The sequence below is a fragment of the Coregonus clupeaformis genome, chromosome 19 (assembly GCF_020615455.1).
Source record: "Coregonus clupeaformis isolate EN_2021a chromosome 19, ASM2061545v1, whole genome shotgun sequence".
Classification (NCBI taxonomy): Eukaryota; Metazoa; Chordata; class Actinopteri; order Salmoniformes; family Salmonidae; genus Coregonus; species Coregonus clupeaformis.
In genome coordinates this window covers 38959425-38986891 of record NC_059210.1, presented here as the reverse complement: position 1 = coordinate 38986891, position 27467 = coordinate 38959425, and the positions used below count along the sequence as shown (strand labels likewise).

The window sequence follows — 27467 nt, the reverse complement described above, 5'->3', positions numbered from 1 at the left end:
AGGCATTTGTGGCTGTGCCACTAGAGATCCTGGTTTGAATCCAGGCTCTGTCGTAGCCGGGGCAGCGCACAATTGGCCCAGCGTCGTCCAGGGTAGGGGAGGCCGGCAGGGATGTCCAGGGTAGGGGATGTCCTGCAGGGATGTACCTCAGTTGGTAGAGCATGGCGTTTGCAACGCCAGGGTTGTGGGTTTGATTCCCACGGGGGGCCAGTATGAACAAATAAGTAAAATAATGTATGCACTCACTAACTGTAAGTTGCTCTGGATAAGAGCGTCTACTAAAATGTAAAATGATACCATTCCACAAATTCTGCTCCAGCCCGTTACCATGAGCCTGTCCTCCCCAATTAACGTGCCACCAACCTCCTGCATTTGGAAAGTATTCAGACCCCTTCACTTTTTCCACATTTTGTTAGGTTACATCCTTATTCTAAAATTTATTTAAATATTTTTTCCCCTCATCAATCTACACACAATACCCCATAATGACAAAGTGAAAACAGGTTTATAGAAATTTTTGCAAAAAAAATAAATAAAAAATAATAAAGAAATACCTTGTTTACATAAGTATTCAGACACTTTGCTATGAGACTCGAAATTAAGCCCAGGTGCATCCTGTTTCCATTGATCATCCTTGAGATGTTTACACAACTTGATTGGAGTCCACCTGTCATAAATTAAATTGATTGGACATGATTTGGAAAGGCACACACCTGTCTATATAAGGTCCCACAGTTGACAGTGCATGTCAGAGCAAAAACCAAGCCAAGAGGTCGAAGGAATTGTCCGTAGAGCGCAGAGCTGGGGAAAGGTACCAAAATATTTCTGCAGCATTGAAGGTCCCAAGAACACAGTAGCCTCCATCATTCTTAAATGGAAGAAGTTTGGAACCACCAAGACTCTTCCTTGAGCTGGCCGCCCGGCCAAACTGAGCAATCGGGGGAGAAGGGCCTTGGTCAGGGAGGTGACCAAGAAGCCGATGGTCACTCTGACAGAGCTCCAGACTTCCTCTGTGGAGATGGGAGAACCTTCCAGAAGGACAACCATCTCTGCAGCAGCACTCCACCAATCAGGCCTTTATTGTAAAAAAGCCAGACGGAAGCCACTCCTCAGTAAAAGGCACATGACAGTCCACTTGGTGATTCTCTGGTCTGATGAAACTGAGATTGAACTCTTTAGACAGAATGCCAAGCGTCACTTTGAAAGTTACCAGTAAAATACTCTCCCTTTGCAACCCTACTCCAGGTATTTCTACCTGACGTTTCCAGTGTTCTGCAAGCGCTGAAGAAGAGAGTATCCGTATGTCGGCAGGTTGTAGGCTACAGGCCTTTCATTAATGAAAACATAATTTTTGCACCTTATCCTTTCCCCGCTACAGTTGACATTTTTTTGTAGTTGAATCATTGCTCAAAATTAAGAAACTGACATTTACAAACTGTGCAACCATCTTTATTTTTGTGACAATAACACTGGTCGGACATAATGAAATGAAGCTGACTCAAATCTGAGAAACTCAGATTACAGTACACATAAATCATGAACAGATTATTTCAGAGAATTGAGTACCATTCAAAAGAACGTCAGTTTAATTTATGTATGAAACAAACTAGATAGTGACGTTGGGCAGAAAAAGATTACCGTTACAGTAGTTAAAAACTGTGTCTAATTGGAACAAGCAGACTCCTCCACCAAAATAAAGGAGTTCCAACTCCTGGGACCACAGGGTGCCAGAGTTCTGCAACCTCAACAGAACAGGTGATTGAAAGGGTAAAACTTCTGACATGCTTTAGAATGTTTGGGTCCCTGCAATCCATAATCTACAAGGTGGAACCCACCATTAATCTTTCACAACACAAAGTAAAAAGTCTGCTAAATGGCATATTATATTATATTATAAAAACCATAAGTCTGAATTTCAAGCCAGTGCTTGGCTTTGAGGGCAAGTGCGTGTTACAGGTTGCCTGGACTCTGCTTTCCATGGCCCATCAGAAATGTACACCACTCAAAGTCAGAGGGCATCTTAAGGTGCATTACATTTGACTTTCAATGATGGTGAAGCACATGAGGGGGCATGTTTACAAGGCAATGTGCAAGCAGCAAAACTCCCTTTATGCTCCTGAAATTGAGTCAAAACAGTTCATACAGTATACAGCCCATAGATATAAAACAGTTATATTCAATTCTATGGTACAGCATTAGTGGGAGATGTGGTAGTGGATTGGTAGACTGGTCATCCGTTACAATAAATTACAACAGCAAAATAACATCCTTAGCACACATTGTGGCCAGTTGATAATCACAATCAGTGACTCCATGCAGCACATATCATCCCTCATAAAACAAGTTCCATGACTCCACTAGCATCACCTAGACAGGTTCCACTGACAAAGTTGATACCAAGTTTTGCAGCACCTGATATATTTTTTGAAAGATACTTCGTAAGTTAATAATTAATAATTCAGAGACACATATTTCAATACAATTACCTGAAATAATTTTCTTAATCCTTATTACTTTGGTGTTCCATGTTACACCCAACAGTTGAGCACAGTTCTTATAGAGACAAGGTGTGTTCAAACTAAGTGAGAGGACTTGCTGCAATATAGACAACATTATTCTAAACTTGTGCTTTCATTGGGAAGTGTGATCTATAAGATATTTTGATGTCTGAGGGGGGTCAAAAAAGATTCAAGAATTCCTTGATTTATTTTCCAGGGAACCCACAATGTTTCCAGGGGACTCAATTAAAAGCCTAGTTACAGATGGTCCAACATACAGTATCTAGACAATGCCAACAGAAAATGACAACAGAAATAACACCATGGTATCTTCTTACTTTTGAGTCTTTCCCTAAAGGAAAGCTGAGGAGAGAGTTAATTTACATAAGGATTTTTATTTTTCTTGTCTGACGCTAACGCCCCTCTCTGTCCTCTGGTGGTGACTACGGTGTGACTCCTGGTCGACCATCTCACTTGGTCACTGCATGGATACCTTGTGCAAGATAACCCACGTTGCCAGAGGTGACACCAGCCATGGAGATACGCCCATCCTTTGTCATGTAGACGGAAAACTCCTTCGTAAGGCGCTCCACCTGCACAAGTTGAAATACAGTTATACTCATGACTCTCATCTGATACTTATAGTATAGCCAATGTTTCATCTGATGATTCCTTTACAAGTAGGTGACCTGATGGAAATCACATACTATAGTATGAGACCATGTAGAGACAGTTACTCTACCTGTTCAGGCTTCAGCCCTGTGAAGCAGAACATGCCAATCTGGTCGACGACGTGCTTCCAGTTCCGAGTGGAGCCCTCCTTCTTCAGGTTGGCCACCAACAGTTCCCTCATTGTGATGATGCGGTTGGCCATGCCATGCACCTCCCTCAGCCTAGGGAGAGAACAGTCGTGACTCAACTGGGCCCATATTTATTAGGTTGGCTGTGAGACAATTGAAGTATGACACTGTGGATGGCTGTTATTCACCACTCTTTGTACAGATCTGGTGTATTGAGGATGGTGGCAGCGATGCGTGCCCCATTCATGGGAGGGTTGGAGTAGATGGGCCGAATTAGGATCTTCAGCTGGGACTCCACACGCTTGGCCTCCTCAGCATCCTTACACACAACAGTGAAGCCCCCAACACGCTCACCTGAGGACATAGCACACCACCACACAAGGTATGTTGCTTAGATTAAATAAAAAATATTTGGGTTTTTCCCCCAACATTATACTCAAACATGACCAGTGTGATTATCATTACTCACCATAGAGACCCATGTTCTTAGCAAACGACTGAGAAAGCACAATGTTGTGGCCTTGCTCAATAAAATAACGTACAGCCCAGGCATCACGGTCAATATCACCACTGGCAAAGCCCTGGTAGGCCATGTCAAAGAACACCAGGAGGTTCCTTTTCTGGAATAATGAAAATTATAAGAGAACTTGTTATATATTTTGGCCTGGTTGGTGGATCGAATGAGGTGTCAGAGGGCAACTGAGAACTTTATATTCAGCTGTGTTTACCTTCACCAGGTCAGCAATCTCCTTCCACTGTTCTAGCCGAGGGTCCACTCCTGTGGGGTTGTGGGCACAGGCATGAAGCATGATGACACTCTTCTCAGGGATTTTCTGAATAAGAGGAAACAATACAAAAAATTCCATCTATAATACATGGACATACAATTATCTAGCAGTTTATTGTACTTTCTCTACACATTGACATGGGGAGATTAGGCTTCTGTGCCATGTCTTACAGAGATGTCATTCAGAGCTCCCTGGAAGTCAAAGCCACAGGTCTTTGGGTCATAGTAGGTGTATGCCTTCAGTTGCATCCCAGCATCTCTGAAGATGGGTGTATGGTTCCCCCAGGAGGGCTTGGGCAGATACACATCCCTGGCTCCTGTATGGAAACGGGACTGAGGGACGGGTGCAGGAACGAAGAGAGTGGGGAAAATAATAGACGTTCATTAATAAGCTTGTGCAGATGCAAAGTTTGGTAACAGAATTACAGCACAAACAGCACAAACCGTCATTCTGTTACCAAATTTTGCATTTGCACTGTTCTTCAAGTAAATGTGTTTTTGTACAATATTCTGTGGAAATTGTTAAAAGTAGTTATTGTGCATAGAGTTTAACTTCGCAATCATTGTTTTTTGTTTAACATACATTTTAAAGTGAAAAATCTGAGTCTCAGCATCACTATGTTACCATGGAACTACCCATCTGTAAAAAGGCAAAAGGAACAGGGCTCTTACCAGGAAGTTGGCTCCGATTCTCAAGGACCCAGTTCCAGAAATAGTTTGGACAGTGATGTTCTGTGAACAGGGAATAAACAACAAACTGTCAAAATAAGGCTTCTAAATCTGTGCTGTGGAATCAGGATGTCTGAGGTTCCGGGAAAGATTTACCCTGCCACTCTTGATAACCTCATTGTCGTCTCCCAAAGCCAGCTTGGCGCATGCCTTGGTAAAGTCCCCCAGACCGCCAATAGCCAGGTATTCTTTGTCCAGCTTCTTTGCAGCAATCTGAGCTTCAGCCTAAGTATACACAGGGTCAAAGTCAAGCCAAGGTTTTTAGTAAAGTTGTTCTCAGTGTCAAGGTGATTATAGACAGCTAGGCTGACGTCTGTTTAACTTCTAGTCTCTTGTGAAAGTCTGGAGTTTCTCATGTTATGATGGATATAATTAAATTAGTTATCATAAACATCAAGCAGTGATTGAACACACCTTGCGAACACAGCTGAGGACATATGGCTTGCCCTGGTCATCACGGTATGCTCCTACACCCAGGTTCATCTTCTTGGGGTTGGTGTCACGCTTGTAGGCCTCCGACACCCCCAGGATTGGGTCAGGGGGACCCATCTGCACCTCGGACCACCATGAGCTGAAACAGTCAGGGAGGGAGATTGAGACACGTAGTAGAATATATTTACTGTCTACTTCACAGAGTTGCATCAACTCGATTTACATCCAATTAAATTGTCTGATACCTTTGCACTAAGCAGGATTCAATCCAAATTAGGTGGTAATCCCCTAACAATCTCAACTTGAGATTGTGTGCTTTCACACACAAGAATACTCATACTGGATAGCTTGTGCATCAACAACCAACCACTAATGTTGCAAGGATGACATTCAGTAATCCTGCAATATTTCTGTCCATAGGCCTACATCATTTATTGCATCAATTAAACTTAATTTCATGGGCCTAGCTAGCTATCTTTCAGTGGGCAGCTAGTCGTCATCAGCAGTACAGTAATGAAACATGCTTGACCAGTCATGTGGAGGGGGAACATCACTAGCTAGCATGGCCAGCCAACTAGCTTCTAGCTACATGGAATACAAGCTAGCTCGCTAGTGTTTTGTGACTTTAGCACAGTCATATATAAATATTTGTGTGTAGCAAGCTAACAAGGCAGGTTTCAACTCCAAGTTCTTGCTCTTTTGCCAGCACTACTATAAATCATAAGAAAGAATATGAAGTATTGACAGCTAACCAGTTAACTTACCTGCCAAAACACATCACTGGATCCATTCCTAGTTACCTTGACAACGTTAGCTTTAAGTTTAGCCAGCCACTGAACAACCTTGGTTTGTTTGAGGTTGCAAATGCCAACCAGCCTCACAAGGCTAATGAAATCCGGTATCTAGCTACATCATTGACTAGCTAGATGCTTGGACTAACATAGTAACTACATGGACATGGCTGTGAAAACTAGCTAGCTGTTCATATGTCTTGAGTTGGCTAACTAGTAGCCTGCTCCCTTTGAGGGGAAAGTCAATGGGTCGTCTGCTAGCTAGCTAGAACTAGTATGCTTGCCAGCTCTACACTAGTTGTCTATCTTATGGTTGTCAGCCTAGCTAGCTAGCTGACTAGTCAATAAAACAACAATAAAGCAGTACTCTAAGAGCAGAATATGTACCTGGCACGAATAGAGAGGACACCCAATGGAGGGTGAACGCCGACGGTAGAAATGATCTTGCTAGATTTCAACAGGGCCATTGCTGATACTCGAGACGACACGCACGGGAAACTGTCTCCTGAGTTCTCCCACACTGGACTAGCTAGCTGAAGTCGCTGTCAAAAGCAGCACACCACCACATGCTCAGCAGCGCAGAACGGTCTCATAGACTAGACGTAATATAGTAAACGTAAATCCGGAACATTCAATTGAGGATGATATATTGTATGTTACGTTTGGTATGGTTAAATAATACAATCCAGGTTTCCATCCAACCTTTTTATGCGAGTAAAGTAAATGTTGGATAAAAAATGTAATGACAGGCCTGATGGAAATAGAACATCTTTCGGTAAACTGTCGACAAAACAAAATATGCTAGATAATGTGGGATCTTTTTGTATCTGTAAAATTAATTATGCGAGAAATGTTGGTGGAAATGGTTTAATGCGCAGATATTGATATAATAACCATCATTTTAAAGTTAACTTGGAGTCATGTGATGACATGTTGTGGGGTCCTCCGACTACGACTCATTGGGAAAGCATGCATTATGCCATGTTCAAAACAACTGGGAAATCGGAACATGGAACTGGGAAATTGCCGACTTCCGACTTCAGCGCATTCAAAACAACTGGGAATAATAAAAAATAGCTCTGACTGGGAAAATGTGTTTTGAAAGGTCATCTTACTCGGAATCCATGGCGGGAACTCATGCCTCTTTCTGGAGCGCCGGCTTTCTGACCTGAAGATTACTGAGGTCATGATTCAACCTCATTTTTTTCAGAGTTCCCAGTTCCACCTCTGGCCTGCTAGCCCCCCTACCTCTACGGAAGCACAGTTCCCGCTCAGCCCAGTCAAAGCTATTCGCTGCTCTGGCACCCCAATGGTGGAACAAGCTCCCCCACGACGCCAGGACAGCGGAGTCACTGACCACCTTCCGGAGACACTTGAAACCCTACCTCTTTAAGGAATACCTGGAATAGTATAATAGTAATCATTCTACCCACCCTTTACTACCACTGTCTTTTGTCTAAACTAACACCTGACTTATTTCACCTGCTAGCACTGACTTGTTTAAAGAAATGTACTTATTGTGATCAAGATGTAGTTGTCCCTGATTGCACTGACTTTGCTCACAGCTGCTTGTTTGAAGAAGTGTACTTACTGTGATCAAGATGTGGTTGTCCCACTGGCTATCCTAAGTTGAATGCACCAATTTGTAAGTCGCTCTGGATAAGAGCGTCTGCTAAATGACTTAAATGTTAAATGTTGTTGAAAGCACCATTAGGCTACAGATGAAATAAATTACAGATGAACTTCACAGGTTGGTGAAAGTGCAAGGTGATTAGCTTGACGCTCCTTTCCAATAAATATTGAGGGTCTTATTCTGGTGGCATGATAATCGATGCTTGGCTGCTTTTTGAAAAATACAAATAATCGAACTCCTTTGTCCATCATTTGTTTTCTTTTTTCTTTTTTCTTTTACCTTTATTTAACTAGGCAAGTCAGTTATGAACAAATTCTTATTTACAATGACGGCCTACACCGGCCAAACCCGGACGACGCTGGGCCAATTGTGCTCATCATGTAGGCTATACGTGCGCTCTAGAGTCAATTTGATAGAAACACATCTCTGATGTGGACCTCTGTAGCTCAATTGGTAGAGCACGGCGCTTGTAACGCCAGGGTAGTGGGTTCGATCCCCGGGACCACCCATACGTAAAAATGTATGCACACATGACTGTAAGTCGCTTTGCATAAAAGTGTCTGCTAAATGGCATATTATTTATTTATTATTGGTGGGAAAATGCAAATTATGTTTTTATGCAGATTTTAGAATATTCGCATGAAAATCTGTTGCCATTTGGATGGAAACCTAGCTATAGAAGGTTACTTAATGCAAAAACAAAAGGACGGTGGTTGGTCGGAGTGGATGTGTGGGCGTATAATGCGAATGTCTAGCAACCCAAAGATTTAATGTTGGAATCTCATCACGGACAACCTTAGCTACTTTGCAACTACTTAGCATGTTAGCCAATCCTTCCCCTTACCCTAACCTTAACCCTTTTAGTTAACCCTAACGTTAAACCTTTAACCTAACTCCTAACCTTAACCCTAACCTTAAACCCTAACCCCTAGTCGTTCTTCAATTCCGGTCCTGGAGGGCCGAAACACTTCTGTTTTTTATTTCTACCGGGTAGTTAATTGCACTCACCTGGTGTCCAAGGTCTGAATTAGCCCCTGATTAGAAGGAGAGGATGAAAAACAGAGGTGTCTCGGCCCTCCAGGACCGGAATTGAAGAACCCTGTTTAAGTGCTAGCTAGCATTAGTGTTAGCCACCTAGCCACTTAGCTAACGTTAGCCACAACAATTTGTACATTCCTAACATATTGTACTTTGAGCAAATTCGTAACATATTGTATGAATTGCAATTCATAACATATGATACGAATTGAAATTCGGATACATATCGTAGGAATTGTAATTCCTAACATATCATACAAAATGGATGGTGGTCCTCTGTAGCTCAATTGGTAGAGCATGGCACTTGTAACGCCAGGGTAGTGGGTTCGATCCCTGGGACCACCCATCCGAAAAAATTTATGCACACATGACTGTAAGTCACTTTGGATAAAAGCGTCTGCTAAATGGCATATTATATATATTATTATATGATGAATATCAACAAATTAATACATACCATACGAAATGTAACATATCATACTAAATGGAGTGTCTCGGATTTACTTGCAGAATAATACGAAATGCTCTGTTGAATGCATTCAGTTGTGCAACTGACAAGGTATCCCCTTTCCCTTCCCTTTCCTAAAGGAGTGCCTGGGATTTACGTACAGAATAATACGAAATGCTCTGAGACCACGTTGCAGAAGCAGCTACACCAAGAAGAGTTCAGTCTGAGTGCGCTGCAGGTTTGGGAGTAGCATGTAATATACAGTATTGGCCACTTGGTGGCAAAACAACATCATAGTACTTTATTAAAAACAAGGTCTATGCTGAAGATTTTACAGTCAAATATATATATTTTATGCTATTGTATTTATTATTTATCAGCCCACCCAGTGTAATTACTTTAAATGTTGACATCTTAAATAAGTTGATAATCATCTCTTTATTGTCATTTATGAAGAAAAAAAAATGTATGCACTCACTAACTGTAAATCACTCTGGATAAGAGTGTCTGCTAAATGACAATATATATATATATATATATATATATATATATTTAATCTCACGTTCAAAGGTTGAGTAGGCTATACAGAGCACAACCCCAATGGAAATCAAGCACAGCCTTACCTGGAATGCTTTATTTGTTGGATGCATTCACTAAAAGTGTTATCATTGAAGAATACGTTTTCTACCAATGCATGCAAATTATTACTATATCTTACCATTTCTGGTCTTTGCACAGTTTCTTTTAGTGCTTTCTCACTCCATTTTACAAAAAAAAATCCTTATGTTCAAGAATATTAGATGCAATATTAGTGCATAGTTTATAACTGTGAAATAGTTGTGTGTGAATGTTTGTAAATGCAATAAATGTAGAGATTCCCTCAATTCAAGGGAGAGATGTTTGGAGGGCTTTTTCTATGCCTGAGCGATGACATTGCAGATTAAATTTGCACGCAGGAAGGCATGCAAATTGCAGGCAGGAAGTGCATTCTGCTGTGTATAGCAAAAGTGAGGTGTGAGTTAGGGTTGGTGTAGCAAGAGTAATTGTACCTCTAGCTCTGAGAAGCCTTGCCCTTTCTGCTCCCATCCTGTATTTCTAGCTCACCATCACTCTCACAAGTTCCTCTCCTGTCTGCTTCCTTATTAGTCTGCTTCTCCTCACTGATTGAAACAGCAAGTCTGTTGTAAAGGCTTGTAGGTCCCCTAGGACATGGAAGCCATTTGAATATTGTCATCTATGATCTGTGTGGAAAATGAAATGGATCTTAGTAGGAATAGCCATGGAAAAGCCCTGATACCACAATTAATGCGTAAACATAATCTATGTCGAGAGAATATACTAAATGTGTTGCCAGTGGTAGGCTATTCCTTTTATATAATTGGATTTCCTTATTGCCTTTGTTGGGCACCATTATTATTTGAGATATTGTATCTCACCACACAAGCAGCTACATATATAGGATCTTAATTTAAACTATATTGTCACAGCAAAACGATCCTGCTGCAACAGGATTTGAACGTTTAGACTAGGGGTATTCAACTCTTATCCTAGGAAGTCCGGAGCCTGCTGGTTTTCTGTTCGACCTGATAATTAATTGTACCCACCTGGTGTCCCAGGTCTAAATCAGTCCCAGAGTTGAGTTTGAGGGGTTTAGACCATAACGTTTCTTGATTGTGGTTAGGCTATTAGCTGGCCAAAAGTAGGCTACATCAAAAGTGCAATACTGTTAATATAACCGTGTGCTAGTGTGGGTTTTCATTGAATTTATGTAAATCATGAAGCTCATCTGCATTTTCTACGCTGAAGGAAAATTCTCAGCAACAAAAGAGTGATCAAATTAAGATCCTACATTTATATGTGTTGGGATGGCCTAAGTCATCCCAACATATTACATTACATTGCATTATGGGTATGTGGGAGGATAGTCCCTTGGGACAAAGACTGGGTTTGCCTATGTGCAATCATCAAAGCTACAGTGGGATGCTTAGAAATGTCTCGGTCATGTGTTGATGGCATGTTGGCAGTGTAATTTACAGTTTGTTAGTTGTCATGTGTCGGTTCAGTGATTAAATGGGCCAGGCCTCAATCTTTTCCCGATATGATTCTGTTTTAATTGGGCATTGCCTGCATCTGTATACCAGCTGGCCTCTTCCCTCTACGTCTGTAAATATTTCATAATTTTAAACCATCATGAAATGTAGCATTTCAAACTTGTTTGTATTTCTCACAGGGAGGACCATCTACAATGATGTGCAAATATATATAATTATCTAGTGTATTGTACAGTGAAAAATATAATTTGTAAACAGGCTCAGTATTTATGTCTTAGTCACCAGTGTGTATTGGTGTTTGTGTGTATGTTACTCAGTGGATGTCCTGTAGGGAATTTAGGCAGGGACATCCATTCAATCACTATTTAATTCTCAATAGCTATATTTAAAGAGTACATTAATAAAACACCAGGGTCCCTTTCATAAAGTATACTGTATGCATACATAATGAGAGTCATCTTCACATCTAGTCATAATATCAGTTATTAGTTAAGATCAGGATGGTGATTGCAGATTGCAATTAAGCTAAAACATGTCTATTTGAATCTTAATGATATTTTAACCAAATAGCATACAATAATTTTGTATCATAAATTGTTACTTTTGGTCTGACTAAATATAGACTAATATGGTTAGGGAGTGAGGGATTTTTTTTATCTCATACACGTTTCTCTATTTCTCTATAAGTCTTTGTTAATAAGCATTTTATAGAAATTACTACAACATAACACAAATGCTAATCTCTGTGCATTGCACGTTGGATGAAAAAGCTAGTATTTTCTTGCAAAACCTGCCTTCAATTAAACATTTAAATAGTAATGATTCATTGATAGGTATTTCTACAAGCTCGGCTGTGCGAGAGGGAAGTTTGACTGCTGAATTATTGAGCTCGTTTTAAAAGCATCTGCACACAATTAGAGGGGATTTTACTATAAATATGTCCTGCTTTAGAAATACCCATATAGGGAATTTAGAACATGATGGAGGTATTCTCTTATAATGACAGAAATGTGTGAGTGTTTCTGTGTGTGGTCGCAGTAACATTCACTGTTGTCTGGTTTGACAGTAGGACTCTCCTTATTTTCTCCCCACTCTCCCCCCACTTCATCTTTAGAAATACTCATTGATACTAACATAAAACAGAGGGCATCTCAGTGTTTTTCCAAGACACTTTTTTCAAAGCAGCGTGTCAATATTCAATTGAATGGATTATAAATTCTAAGCACAAGGAGGGGTAGCGAGCGAGGTGTAAACAATGTGAAAGTCAAAATGAGACGAACCTTAATCGTAAGATATCTTTAATTAATGCTTTCGATAACATCCTCATTATAACAGTATCAGCCAGAAAACCCAACATCAAAAATCTAAATGTAACATGATAATAATTTAACGATGAAACACCAGATCAAACAGAGAAAAAAGAGAGGAGAAAAGTCAAACCAAGCATTCAGAATAAATAATCGTATCATATTCATTTTCATTCCTCTCCTGTTCACATTGCAATCATAGTTATCATAAGTACCTTATTATCTTTATTCATTTTGTTAAATGTAGAGTTTAGGGATTGAGCAGAGAGCAACGTAAGAGCTGGGTCAGTCTGCAGGGACGAGTGGGGACAGGGGTCATGAGGGAGAGCTGGTTTGTGCTTCTCAGTTGCACATTCATGAAGGGAGTGACCGGCACATGCACCAGGTTACAGTCGTCAAGCAGCTGGAGGTGGGTGTGATCTGAGGATGGGCAGATAGGGTCATGGAGGTCAACAAACAGACAGCGATGGTTGTCAGGGTTCACAGCATGGGCTCCCTGCAGAGCACAATCTCCAGCTCGGAGCGGTACAACTTCCCCCCGTCCGACAGGGCCATGATGCTCTTCTTGTAGCCAATCAGGTTTTTGGTGTCCACCTCCTGAGAGAAGATTAGAGAAGACAAGACACCATTATCTATACTGGTGCTTCTGTAATGACGCATTATAATGAGAAATTCAGCATTATGTGGGAATGAGAGCTGAGCTCCAAACCTTCCATATTATCTCACCTTTTTGTTCTTTTCATAGAGGTCACGCAACAGAGCATCGAGCTCCTGCTCATCAATGTAGCCGTTTCCATCCTGGAAGAACGAGGGGTAAAATGTATCATATACCTGCATTAGAACCGCTCTCAATTCCCTACTTTCAATGGAAGTTTAAAAAGGTACACTTCCCTTAACATTTCACTCATGAATAAAGAATATGTACTGTATATGGCTGCTCGAGAGCAAAAGCTTTAAATGTATAAGGAGACATTGTGGAGGGGAAGGGCCATGGTACTGAAGTTACAGTGGTGGGGTTTTTCTTTGGGAAGCCGGGAAACAGACTGTCTTGGTTGCGTGCTGTCAAACATTTTGTGTTTTTCAAAGCTCTGCACATTTTAATTTTGGCACAGTGAGCCATGTTAGTGTTCGGTTGACCTGGCGTGCTTCTTGCTCTCGCCATTCTTTTTTACCCATAATTCCATAGCAGTGACAGCAGCTGCCAGTGATTCAGCTGCAGGGTGGGGGTTGAAACAAATGATGAAATAATTATGCACGTAAATGTTAGCGTTTGACACACATCATGTGTACATGGACTGCGTTTCATTTATAATTGAGCGTCTGCCCCAGTCCTCTCAGTAAGCATCTAGTCCAGACATAGGCACGCAAAAAGCCCTCTGCTCTGCTGAAGCATTTCAATTTTACTCTCCATCATCACTTTCATTTCAGTCCACATTTGAAAACTTTTGGCATATTAAGTCACAGGATCTAACCTGTCACTCAGGGAGTCTGTGAGCTGTTTGGAGCCATGCTGATGTAATAGTTGTCTTATGGATCACTAGTTTAATATTGTGAAACATGTAACCCTCAATAGAGAATAATGCATGCTCTTGTTGGAAAATGTAGCAACATACTGTAATTCAATAGAGAACAATGTATATGTAATGAAACATGTATCACAATACTTGTAGCCTACAAAGCAATGGCGACAAGAAATTGGCAGAGATACAGTGCAGGTTTTGCATTAGGCCAAATCAAATAGTCCATATATCACAATCAATTCTAGGGGTATCAACAACACACGAGTGATACGAGTTGGCATTTTACTTGCTTGAAGTCAGATCCCTATCCACTACATGCCAAGCCAGATGTAATGCTATTATCCCAAGACATTACTCCATTCCACAACAGCAGTTTGTTCCTGAAATCTGGCATCACCTGTCCACAAATGATGGAATTTATGTTCAACCAACACTCAAACAAGAACAGCAGGTGTACCAATAAAGCTTATTTACCTACCCGGATGAGCGGAAAGACCACTGTTTTGCATAGACATGGCTTTCACGACAGAGAGTGAAACAACTCAGTCATCCACCAAACCTGATTGAAAGTTAAATACTATACATACAGCATTTAGCAAACTGTATCCTTTTAGAATATCCAATCACATATCATGAATGTACCTTGTCGTAGAATGCAAAGATAGCATTGAACTGCTCAGAGGTCAGTTTGATACCCTGTAAAACACATTTAGAAATAAAAACATATTATAACAGAACAGCATGATGTTACTGAGTTAGATTGCAAATTAATGATTGTGTTCTGAAATATCAAATGATCATGTTGCCGGTATTTTTATCAGCCCAAATTACTGTGGAAAAGGCATTTGTTTGAAGGGACTATCAGTTCCTCTTGCACACTCCTCACCTGGAACTTCAGTAAGAAATTTTCCTGAACTGGGAGAAGCCTTAAAAGAGAAAAACAGAGAACAGAGAATCATTTCCATGAAACACTTGTTAGGAGTGTCGGATGCTGAAGGCAAACATGAAATAGAAACATTTCTTCTCAGTTACTGACAGTCACCTCGCCATTTCTGACAGGCCCAGCTTCCCATCTCCGTTTAGATCAAACATCTTGAGCTACAGAGAGAGAGCGAGAGAGAGAGAGAGAGAGAGACAAGGAGGGAGGGAGGTCGAGATAGAGACATTAAAGCAAGGGGCCTTCACCAGTTGTGACAACAAGTTTGGCTCTTCATACATTTTATTTTATTTACAATGCTACTCTGTCGTCAGTCCGTTGTACATGGAAGTTGCTACTCAACACTAAGACTGAACAATACAGATTGGTTTTCTCCCCAGAGTAATTCAGGTCAAGCTTTAGGCCTTGAGGTTCAAACAGATGTTTGAACATCTGCTGTTGGAACACACAACCCGTAGGACATCGTGAGTCCCACTCCCAACGACTCAACCACATGGCAGCCACCAGCATGACGGGACAAGGGATACATAGCTCCCCTGTTCACATATAAAGTATATTACATAATACCTACAGACAATGACTACAGATGTAGGATCTTAATTTGATCACTCTTTTGTTGCTGATACATTGTAGAATAATAGTGAAGACATCAAAACTATGAAATAACACATATGGAATCATGTAGTAACCAAAAAAGTGTTTACCAAATCAAAATATATTTTATATTTGAGATTCTTTAAATAGGCACCCTTTTCCTTGATGCACAATTTGCACACTCTTGGCATTCTCTCAACCAGCTTCATGAGGAATGCTTTTCCAACAGTCTTGAAGGAGTTCCCACATATGCTGAGCACTTGTTGGCTGCTTTTCCTTCACTCTGCCGTCCGACTCATCCCAAACCATCTCAATTTGGTTGAGGTCGGGTGATTGTGGAGGCCAGGTCATCTGATGCAGCACTCCATCACTCTCCTTCTTGGTAAAATAGCCCTTACACAGCCTGGAGGTGTGTTGGGTCATTGCCCTGTTGAAAAACAAATGATAGTCCCACTAAGCCCAAACCAGATGGGATGGCGTAACGCTGCAGAATGCTGTGGTAGCCATGCTGGTCAAGTGTGCCTTGAATTCTAAATAAATCACATACAGTGTCACCAGCAAAGCACCACCACACCCTAACATCTTCTCCTCCATGCTTTACGGTGGGGAATACACATGCGGAGATAATCCGTTCACCAACACCGCGTCTCACAAAGACACGGCGGTTGGAACCAAAAATCTCAAATTTGGACTCCAGACCAAAGGACAGATTTCCACCGGTCTAATGTCCATTGCTCGTGTTTCTTGGCCCAAGCAAGTCTCTTCTTCTTATTGGTGTCCTTTAGTAGTGGTTTCTTTGCAACAATTCGACCATGAAGGCCTGATTCACACAATCTCCTCTGAACAGTTGATGTTGAGATGTGTCTGTTACTTGAAATCTGTGAAGCATTTATTTGGGCTGCAATTTCTGAGGCTGGTAACTTATCCTCTGCAGCAGAGGTAACTCTGGGTAACTCTGGGTCTTCCATTCCTGTGGCGGTCCTCATGAGAGCCAGTTTCATCATAGCGCTTGTTGGTTTTTGCGAGTGCACTTGAAGAAACTTTCAAAGTTCTTGAAATGTTCCATATTGACTGACCTTCATGTCCTAAAGTAATGATGGACTGTTCTTTCTCTTTGCTTATTTGAGCTGTTCTTGCCATAATAAGGACTTGGTATTTTACCAAATAGGGCTATCTTCTGTATACACCCCCTACCTTGTCACAACACAACTGATTGGCTCACACACACTAAGAAGGAAAGAAATTCCACAAATTAACTATTAAGAAGGCACACCTGTTAATTGAAATGCATTCCAGGTGACAACCTCATGAAGCTGGTTGAGAGAATGCCAAGAGTGTGCAAAGCTGTCATCAAGGCAAAAGGTGGCTACTTTGAAGAATTTCAAATCTAAAATATATTTTGATTTGTTTAACACTTTTTTTGTCACTACATGATTCCATATGTGTTATTTCATAGTTTTGACGTCTTCGCTATTATTCTACAATGTAGAAAATAGTAAAAATAGAGAAAAACCCTTGAATGAGTAGGTGTTCTAAAACTTTTGACCGGTAGTGTATATTAGTTATCTTAAATAGATTTTCTGTATCCTGTGGTGCAGGATGTGGTGGTGTTGGTTATTTCTCAGATAAGTTTGTGAGGAAGGCATAGTAGTTTGGGGCTGGGGGTACTGCAATTTTTCTGCTGACTGTGGGGATGCTGATTTTTTTGTTGTTGCCCGCACTGAAGACGTCTATATCGGTCCACCAATACATGACTAGTAATGGCCCAGCGCAGAACTATTTTTGTGGAAAAGTGTGTTTACCAGCATTTGTAACTTGAGTCTGATAATTATCTGTACAAAACAGTTAATCTGATAATACTTGATATATGTTTTCCAGTTTCTTGAAATACTTTGCTAATGCAACTTATATCTACAGTGGGGAAAAAAAGTATTTAGTCAGCCACCAATTGTGCAAGTTCTCCCACTTAAAAAGATGAGAGAGGCCTGTAATTTTCATCATAGGTACACGTCAACTATGACAGACAAATTGAGAAAAGAAAATCCAGAAAATCACATTGTAGGATTTTTAATGAATTTATTTGCAAATTATGGTGGAAAATAAGTATTTGGTCACCTACAAACAAGCATGATTTCTGGCTCTCACAGACCTGTAACTTCTTCTTTAAGAGGCTCCTCTGTCCTCCACTCGTTACCTGTATTAATGGCACCTGTTTGAACTTGTTATCAGTATAAAAGACACCTGTCCACAACCTCAAACAGTCACACTCCAAACTCCACTATGGCCAAGACCAAAGAGCTGTCAAAGGACACCAGAAACAAAATTGTAGACCTGCACCAGGCTGGGAAGACTGAATCTGCAATAGGTAAGCAGCTTGGTTTGAAGAAATCAACTGTGGGAGCAATTATTAGGAAATGGAAGACATACAAGACCACTGATAATCTCCCCTCGATCTGGGGCACCACGCAAGATCTCACCCCGTGGGGTCAAAATGATCACAAGAACGGTGAGCAAAAATCCCAGAACCACACGGGGGGACCTAGTGAATGACCTGCAGAGAGCTGGGACCAAAGTAACAAAGCCTAACATCAGTAACACACTACGCCGCCAGGGATTCAAATCCTGCAGTGCCAGATGTGTCCCCCTGCTTAAGCCAGTACATGTCCAGGCCCGTCTGAAGTTTGCTAGAGTGCATTTGGATGATCCAGAAGAGGATTGGGAGAATGTCATATGGTCAGATGAAACCAAAATAGAACTTTTTGGTAAAAACTACTGTGAAGCATGGGGGTGGAAACATCATGCTTTGGGGCTGTTTTTCTGCAAAGGGACCAGGACGACTGATCCGTGTAAAGGAAAGAATGAATGGGGCCATGTATCGTGAGATTTTGAGTGAAAACCTCCTTCCATCAGCAAGGGCATTGAAGATGAAACGTGGCTGGGTCTTTCAGCATGACAATGATCCCAAACACACCGCCCGGGCAACGAAGGAGTGGCTTCGTAAGAAGCATTTCAAGGTCCTGGAGTGGCCTAGCCAGTCTCCAGATCTCAACCCCATAGAAAATCTTTGGAGGGAGTTGAAAGTCCGTGTTGCCCAGCGACAGCCCCAAAACATCACTGCTCTAGAGGAGATCTGCATGGAGGAATGGGCCAAAATACCAGCAACAGTGTGTGAAAACCTTGTGAAGACTTACAGAAAACGTTTGACCTGTGTCATTGCCAACAAAGGGTATATAACAAAGTATTGAGAAACTTTTGTTATTGACCAAATACTTATTTTCCACCATAATTTGCAAATAAATTCATAAAAAATCCTACAATGTGATTTTCTGGAGAAAATAAATCTCATTTTGTCTGTCATAGTTGACGTGTACCTATGGTGAAAATTACAGGCCTCTCTCATCTTTTTAAGTGGGAGAACTTGCACAATTGGTGGCTGACTAAATACTTTTTTTCCCCACTGTATGTGAAAACTGAAATGGTATTTTCATTCCTTTTCAGTAGACACTCTTATCCAGAGCTTATCCTTACAGTAGTGAGTGGATACATTGTCATACTGTTTTGCACTGGTCCCTCGTGGGAATCGAACCCACAACCCTAGCATTGCAAGCACCATGCTCTACTAACTGAGCCACACCATCACATCACATCGTCACAAACCATTTGATGTCTCAATGTACTCAATTACTGTATTGTGGATTGTTTTTCTTCATGGTGATGGAAAGTCTACAGGTACAAACCTAGATGACCAGTCTATGTACAATACAGTAATGTACATTTACATTAAGTGGTTTGTAAGGAGGGTAAATTAATGCTGCACAAAAAGTGGTTGTTTTCCATGTTATTTCATCAAGAAAAATATTTTATTTGATGTGGATGTTTTGTATCTTTGCCCATAACTTTGTACCTTTTGATGTAAATGTTTGAGGACAGGGTTTTGTTCTTTCTGGATTCCATTAGAATGACAATCGCAGAGAAAGGGACAGGGCAACAACTCTTACAATTCCAACTATTGAATCCTGCAAGATACTGTTCTTAATTATAAAACTACCTTTTTTGCCAAAGCAGAGATGCTGAAAATGTTTTATGCCTGTCCTACAGCCATCTATATTGGTCCGCTAATACTAGTACAGGCCCAGTGCACTACTTTTGTAAATAAATATACACATTTATTGTTTTTATTTCCCCCCGATTTTTCAGTGGGTGCTGCAGCACCCTCAGCACCCCTTCTTCCCACGGCTATGGAGGAAGGGTTTGGGCACGGTACAGGAAGGGATTAATTTAGACTGAAAATACTCACTATTGTCTGTGTGTACTCTTGAAGCTTCTGGTCATCGTAGTGTCTGTTGGCTTTCTTCAGCAGGTCTGAGAGGAATCCCTGTGGAGGTGAGAAAAGTGAGTAAACTATAATCCCCTAATAGTTTAAAAGAAATCCTATGATCTTAGAGAGTCTGGCTCGTCTATACGTTAGCGCTGAGGCCCCAGTTATTGCTTTCCGTCAGTCATGTAAGTATTGGCTTACGCAGAATTGGAAGTGTCACATACATTCTCAGATCCTTCATTGACAGAAAGGGCCATTCTATCTATCACTACCAGCCTGTGTTACAGTAACATCCTGCAGTTCCCTGCAGATAAGACAGCAGAAAACGCTTTAGAAATTAATCAGTGTCAGACAACAGCATAATGGGTGGTATTACAAGTCAAGATTTGTATAGTGTCTTTGTCTGACAGCCGTTGAGACAAGAGAAATATGCATAGTCCCCATTTGCCTCACTGCATCAACACAACAACTATACCTGCAAGTTTTTGGGTGTTGGTTTCTAAAGCTTCATTTACATTGTAAAGTATAATAATGCATCTCCTTGTCATCTTATAGCTGGATCGAATGACAAGGAGAGTTAGGAGACAACTATTGACTATGGTTGGAGCTCTACCATAGTTTGTAAAAGGACATACTGTAAACATGTCTTACATTGATGGTTAACAAGTGAGGAACCATACCTTTAGTTCATTAGCTTCAATGTACCCACTGCGATCTGTATCGTATCGTCGCCAAGCCTACATATGCAAACACAAAGTCACACACATTAGAAATGAAACAATAGACACACAGCCAATCACTTGCTCCGACAGTAGTACCAATCACATTGTAAATGAGCCATCTCATTCCTCCACTCACACTCAAACACCCCCATATCCAATGTCCTTTAACACCAAAGCAATCGAAATGGATTGTATTAATGGGATTGCATGTGACGTTCATGAATTACTCTCTGGAGGGACAGAGATCACTTTCAAAAGGAGAGGAAGAGCACCAAAAAATCCTATCCAATTTATGTGGCTGGTAATTGTTAGTTGTTTCTTCCCGTTATCACACTTGGGTCTTCATTATACTTTCCAGATTTCTTTCCTATCTCCCACACATTGTGAGAGGGCAAGGAGAGAGAAATGCATTTTAATTAATGTTTTAATCTAGCAGCTGTCCCTGTTTCCAGAAAGGGCTCTTATCAAAGATAGATGCCCTCCCTCTCCAGGTCTGTTGAGAATTACAGCCTCACATCTATAATATATGATTCTGAAAATAGAAGTTTGTACTTCCTCATTCGATCCCTTTAAAAGTCTTTGTTACCACACCGGGTGATTAAAAAGCCTAATTTTCTCTTTCTCGTTTAATTCTTCCTGCCCTTGACATAATAGGAGTGCAGTGGGTGACTGGATGGTCCCTCCTGGTATCACTGATAATCAAACTCTTTCCATTTACACTGTATGAGAACTAATCTGACAGAGCTGTCAAGAGTCTCTGGAATTTCATCTCCTCTACCAGTGAGTGATTGTGGCTTTTCTCTTGGCAGAGGACACATGACAGAGAAAAATAACCTTTGAGTATGACTTTTTTTTACATTGAAACTTTTCTCTCAAATGTTGTATTACTTTCAGTGCAATTCCCTAATATGATTTGGGTATGATTTGGGCTGGGCAACGATTCCAAAATGTGGATTGTTGTGGGTTTTAATTGCTTTGTTTAATTGTTGTTTTTCATTCTGCTTTATTACAGTAGCTCTGTATTTCCAATCCCACCAACACACATTATAAATAGCCTGTACGAGTCTTCACATTCTTACTCAAACCAAATTAATACTCAAACCATCTATTTTCACCACTTACCGCCATGAACTCAGAACTGGATCCCACAAACTCTCTGAAGCAAAGCAGGAAGTTCTCCTCTGTGGGCAAAATCTGAGCCAGCTGGAGAAGAAGAGAAAGAGAGAGATTAATTAGGGAGAAAAAAGATAACCTTTGCTTCTCTGTGTTTGATAGTGTGAAAAATACTGTGTTTGATAATAGAATCTTATCTCTTAGACGAAGATTACTTGAATGAAGCATAGATCATCGATTCATCAACAGTTTCAGAACACATCTACCATAATAGTGTCTGATTATTTCTGCATTGATATGCAAACTGCCTGAGATCACTGGTAATACTTCTCACTAGCATAATCAAATCCTCATTGATCTGAAAAGGAAAAAATGTCAGCTCACCTCTGACATCTCAATTCTCCCATCTGCGTTCTTGTCAAACTTCTGCATAAACTCCTTCATCTTCTCTCTGAAAGTGGAGTTTGATGGGTCCTATAACACATGCACAAATACACGCAAATATCAGTTTGTCATGACACAAACATCAGTAAAGATCTTTTTTTTTTACGCAAACCATCCTCTCGTGTTATAGGACTGTGGTCACGCACATTGTTGTGACAGAGCTAGTTTTAGATTTTAGTGGTTGCTACACTGGGCAGACTGAGAGATTGTTTCTCTAAAACAGACAAGCGTCTTCTCCCCAGCTAAAGGGCTCGTCATCTTCTAGTCACAGACTTTATGCAGCTACTGGGAGATTATATGTAACATGATTACTGAAGCTCTCTGATTCCTGTGTTGTACACACACGAGATGTGGTGACAGAAAGATTATTGCACTGACTCCTCCCAAGAAAGAGAATATTTTCCATCTGTGGGAGCACTCTCTGGAGAACTTTGTTGTTTTGATGTTGCTTAAATAATTAATTAGCTCTTGGTTGGACAAATCAGTTGCCTTTTAATTACTGCCAGTCCTTGACAGACTGGACAGCTTATAGACATGAGTTCATATCTCTAGGGCTTGTTCCGGAACTCAATGAACAACCTACCAGAATAGGCTACAACCTTGATTAGTGAGGAGATGCCAACATATGACTGTTGGATTAAAGAACAAACAAAATACTACCTTTACTATTGTCAGTAAAAGTTGGAAAGTTGGTGGTAGAATTACTTTGTACCTTTGCCTGTTAGCCTGTTAAAGTAAACTCACATTACACCAATTACTATGTCCAATATTTGTTTGCATGAGGTTGTACTCCTTTGGTTTTACCTAATAAAATCCAAAACATATTTACTGTTGTAATTAAAGACCAGAGCTATGACACTTTCCTTGAAAGTGGTCAGTCAATCCAGCATTACAGTATATCTGCTGTAGCATACAGTAATATATCCCTATAGAAATAATGTTACAAAATGGTATTGGATTCAGTACTGTAAAAAATTCCACATAGACCCATCAGAGACAGAATAGGCCTGAGACGTACAGTACGTAATGTATGTGGGCAGTAGTTATGTAAACAGAGATACTGTATAAACATTGCTATGACATGTTTGATTGAATTGAGCCCTTAGTCAAGGCCCAGGGATCATTCCCTTACCACTCCGGTCCCTCTCCGTGCAATCTCCAACTCCCTGAAGAAGTTCTCCAGTTCCTTGCCCTCAATGTAGCCATTGCCTGCAGCAGAGAAAACAGGGATTTGACAAATCAGCCCAATACTATCTATCATACAGGCAGTGACTGTGAAGCATCAAAGATCCCTCTGTAATGTATAGTAGTACCACTGTGAAAGTGTGATTCTTGAGAAGTGAGATTGTACAAATTTGATAGCAAATTAGGCCAATGCGTCCCTGTTTTACAGTAATACTCCAGAACTACGTTTATCTTGCTTGCTTGCTGGCTGATTGGATGGCTGGCTCAATGACTGACATAATAACTAACTAATTTGTTGTCCAGATGGTTAGCATGCTGCGAGGCTGGCTCTGGCTGACGTGATTTGTGAGCTTGCACTCAAACGTTGGAAACTGCTTAATTAAATCCCTTGATTGGGGTCTCCCAGTCTTGAAATGCACTGTTACTCTCTCTTTCTCTCTCTCCATCTCCCTCTAATTGAGGCCTCCAAAGCCTTTTAAGTCCAGTTATTTGAAAAGACAATGGGGAAATCTCTGCCTGGCAAGACAGTGTACGAAATCAATGCAGGAATCCCAACTTCAAATAAATGTGCCTAGTTGCACCCTTGCCAGGATTATTTGGATGTCTATAAATAATGGTGAAGGAAATGATAGAGCTTTAAACTTAATGTTGCTAAATCGAGGGAGACCAGTGAGATGGTTATTATAGTGGCTTTTGACAAATATCAACTATGCCTTTCCTATCAGCTTCACGATTGAAATGTCTTGCAAATGCCTGTGTATTAATTTGCCTGTGGATCCTAGTGACATTTGCATGGACCTGAGTACCGAAAGTCTCGGGGAAGCACTCAGTTTTATATTTACCAGAAGAACAAGTACATATCATTATGAACAAAGCAAATTTGCTTTTGATTACACCGAAAACATAAATTGCTCTATATAGAGCGGATATGATTCTAGCAATATCATCATAATGCACTTTTATTTTATTGTCTCTTTATTTTATTGACATGTATACATTTTTATAATAGCTTTACATATGATTTACTTTATCATTACATGTTAGTATGACCAATATGATCCAGTGGTTTTATATGCTCATTGTCTATGAACTTTGTATGAACTTTGTATATGTGTTAATAAATCAAAAACAAGCTGAAGGTGTGCATGTATATTGCAGAGTATGCTGTGTATGATGATGTGATATACACTAGACCAAAGTAGCCTATGTACTGCAGTGTCCCATTATTTTTCAATTATCTACTCATTTACTTTTTTTCTATTTCATTGGAGAATTGCCAATAACAAATGAATACTGCTTATTTATCTAAACAGTTGTGGCAATAGAATGTGGCCAATTGTATTGGTTTATGTCCCACTTTGTGGTCACAGACATTAGCCATCTCCAACATTATCTGATATAAGCTACCTATTTATTCTTAAATGTAAAGGTATCCCTCAGAAGGTGACAACTTATGAGTAGCATACTGTCATGCAATCAGAATGCAATATGTGACTTGTTTTAGGCACATTTGACCTCTATGGCCTATCATCTCATTATGATCTTGGGTTAGCCTATACCATCATTCATTTTGAGTCATTTTTGACACATAATTATATTCTAGGCTTATGTGAATAACAAATGCTGATAAACATTGGCAATCATTATGGTGTTATTATTATTTATCTCATACCCCAAAAAAGTGATGAACTGTTAAAACAAATACCAGCTGGTTGATAACCTCTTCCCCACAAGACAGGGAAAAGCTACAATACTATAATACATTATCAGGGGACCACAACATGATCATGCCAAGTCTTGCAATGCATTATAACTGCATCATAAATTATGCATTACTGAAATGTCAATATCAGACAGACATTAGTCGGGTATCTCTCTGTGTGTTCTCTATAGCAAAATGTTCAGCAACATTGTTGATGGGTCTAATCATTTCAGCACGATGGACAGCGGCAAAATCGGTAGGCCAATCGCATGATCTGATGTTCTGGCCTAGCCTACTTTGGTTATGCCTACTTGCACCAGACCAGCAATTCACTGAGTACCATGTCCATATCCCTATGTCATGTTGTCTTTGCAGAAAATGCTCAATCCATAGAGACAGCACAGTATAGGCCCTATAGGGTGGACCAACAGCACCAATCCCTGTTTGTGCTCAGATAACTAAACACCCAGAGGGAACTAGTACTGTAATCCGAGAGACTATTCACGCTTCGAGGATTATCATTCCGCTTCAACAAATGGCCGGGACGGAATGTGCAGTAACACAATCAATAGGGGAAACCGATTATGCCCAGAGGATGCCCAGGAATAATACGCTTGGAGGGGCGTGGGCTCGTGCGCTTGAATTGAGCCGACAACTCATCTGTATAGTGAATTACATTAATATAATACTGTTGGATTAAACTTTTATTTGTGACGAACTGTAGGAATTCGGTTGACAAACTCCCTCCTCTTTTCATACATTTAGTTACATTTTAGACGCACCTTTTTAAAGCAGGATTCCAACCATCAGTTATGATGCCTATGGAAACTCTTGAGTCTGTCCTGACATCATCCAGATGTTTTTCTTTTGTTTAATCGTGCTTTATAAAACAATACAGTGGAATAATATGATTACTGTATTTAAGCATTCAGTTAAGTTAGTGAAGCCAAATTTTTTAGAGGCCTATACAAAAAAGGCACTTATTGTGTGGTTAGGCTACATACACGTTTTAAATGGACGACAGTGTGGCACACGCCCATCCCTCCTTTAGCGCACGGTGCACTGAGGTATAGCCTAGACTTCTGATGCGTTTTGATCGATAGGCTGATATACATTGTAATACTGATGTATTAGATTTATCTGATTGGGTTCTTCTAGTAACTGAATAAAAGTCATGCATCCATACAATCAACCTTTTTAAATCAAATATTGCATTGATCAATTAATACACAGGTAGTCTATTCTAACCTTTCTAAGGATACAGTATTTAGTGCCCACAATTAATTACATTTAAAAAGTGTATTTTTTTATCAATAAATCAAACAGAAACCTCAGCAGTAACACCAGGAGTTATCCAGTTGCTTTTCTAACTGCCAAGAAAGTAAATGCACTAGAATGCTTATACAGCATTTTTTGTCCAACACTTCTTGTCTTGTCCACACAAAATGAAACAAAAAAATCACAATTCAAAACATCCAGCATTTTATTGCCTACGCTTTTTCCATCATGACCAAAAGTTAATTTCAGTTATGATAAACAACACTTTTTAGACAGAGCTATCCCAATATCCAACATGTTAGCTTACATTTGTGTCTGCATTTGAAACAATGCCTCGTTCAAAAAAGTGCTGCGTAAAATTCAAGGTAACATTTTGGATAACGTTGTGCTCCGGTACTGACCGTCGGTATCGAAATGGTTCCAGATGTCGATGAACTGGGTGGCGCTCAATTCCGCCAGATGAAGGTGAGGAGGCTGCTGTGGTTTGTTTGCCATGTTCTCAACGACTTTTCCTCCTGTGCGCTAGAATATCCCGTGCGAACTTTTTATCTGTAGGACCACAATCCACACTGTAACCCCCCTGCGTGTTGCCGGAGCTTTTAAACCAAAGCAGAGACTGCAGTTCCCATATAGCCACGCAGGTGGCGCAGTGACACCAATATCAACGCCCTCACGCATCCATTCGTCTGCGTTCGCCACCTGATGCGAGGAATCGCGCATGGCACTATTCCATGCGGAGAGGGATGTTCAATAGTCCGAATGCATCCAAAGAACATAAATGGACTGAACCGTCCGTTGCTGTTCAGGTTTGAGCTCTGCCATCAAGAACCAGATTTCTAGGCTATGTGGCTTGAATTATGTAAATCACATTGAGATGCGCAGGAATTGTCTAGCTCCATGGCAGAAACTTCCCGTGTCATTTCCTTCCTTTATTTTCACTGTCAATTTGCATTCATGTAGAAGATGGGGATGGATTGGCATTGGATAGAGTGTTAATCCTAACTGTGTTTAAGTGTGTTCAATGGACTGCATGGTCACCTCTTAGATGTGTTTACAATCACAGTAAGAGGCACTGGTCCCTAAGGAATTTCCCAAAGGCTTGGGTTAATTATCCTTTAGCGTTCATGCATTGAGAGCAGC

The 27467-nt window shown here is 40.5% G+C and overlaps 2 protein-coding genes across 2 annotated transcripts; both read right to left on the bottom strand.

Moving 5' to 3' along the window:
• Positions 1-1433: 1433 nt before the first annotated feature.
• LOC121531881 (aspartate aminotransferase, mitochondrial) lies at positions 1434-6585 on the bottom strand. The gene is made up of 10 exons (XM_041837412.1): positions 6425-6585; positions 5229-5385; positions 4911-5039; positions 4758-4817; positions 4257-4418; positions 4027-4131; positions 3768-3918; positions 3487-3652; positions 3241-3391; positions 1434-3091 (listed from the first exon to the last, which is right to left on the bottom strand). The coding sequence occupies exons 1-10, from the start codon at positions 6502-6504 to the stop codon at positions 2969-2971; spliced, it is 1284 nt and encodes a 427-aa protein (XP_041693346.1). The 5' UTR covers positions 6505-6585; the 3' UTR covers positions 1434-2968.
• Positions 6586-12488: 5903 nt separating this feature from the next.
• Positions 12489-26928, bottom strand: LOC121531880 (calretinin). The gene is made up of 11 exons (XM_041837411.2): positions 26729-26928; positions 23295-23371; positions 22103-22192; positions 21728-21808; positions 20564-20620; positions 19863-19940; positions 15077-15132; positions 14921-14960; positions 14677-14730; positions 13241-13312; positions 12489-13111 (listed from the first exon to the last, which is right to left on the bottom strand). The coding sequence occupies exons 1-11, from the start codon at positions 26820-26822 to the stop codon at positions 12995-12997; spliced, it is 816 nt and encodes a 271-aa protein (XP_041693345.1). The 5' UTR covers positions 26823-26928; the 3' UTR covers positions 12489-12994.
• Positions 26929-27467: the final 539 nt, after the last annotated feature.

Bases quoted from the DNA above. Each gene is read 5' to 3' on its own strand.
- LOC121531881 (XM_041837412.1), bottom strand. From the start codon at position 6,504: ATGGCCCTGTTGAAATCTAGCAAGATCATTTCTACCGTCGGCGTTCAC. The intron at 5,040-5,228 runs GTGTGTTCAATC...GTGTATACTTAG, and splicing joins TCCTCAGCTGTGTTCGCAAG to GCTGAAGCTCAGATTGCTGC. The intron at 4,419-4,757 runs GTAAGAGCCCTG...CCCGTCCCTCAG, and splicing joins GAATCGGAGCCAACTTCCTG to TCCCGTTTCCATACAGGAGC.
- LOC121531880 (XM_041837411.2), bottom strand. From the start codon at position 26,822: ATGGCAAACAAACCACAGCAGCCTCCTCACCTTCATCTGGCGGAATTG. The intron at 13,313-14,676 runs GTACATTCATGA...TCGTTCTTCCAG, and splicing joins TCTTTGCATTCTACGACAAG to GATGGAAACGGCTACATTGA. The intron at 13,112-13,240 runs GTGAGATAATAT...ATCTTCTCTCAG, and splicing joins TCTATGAAAAGAACAAAAAG to GAGGTGGACACCAAAAACCT.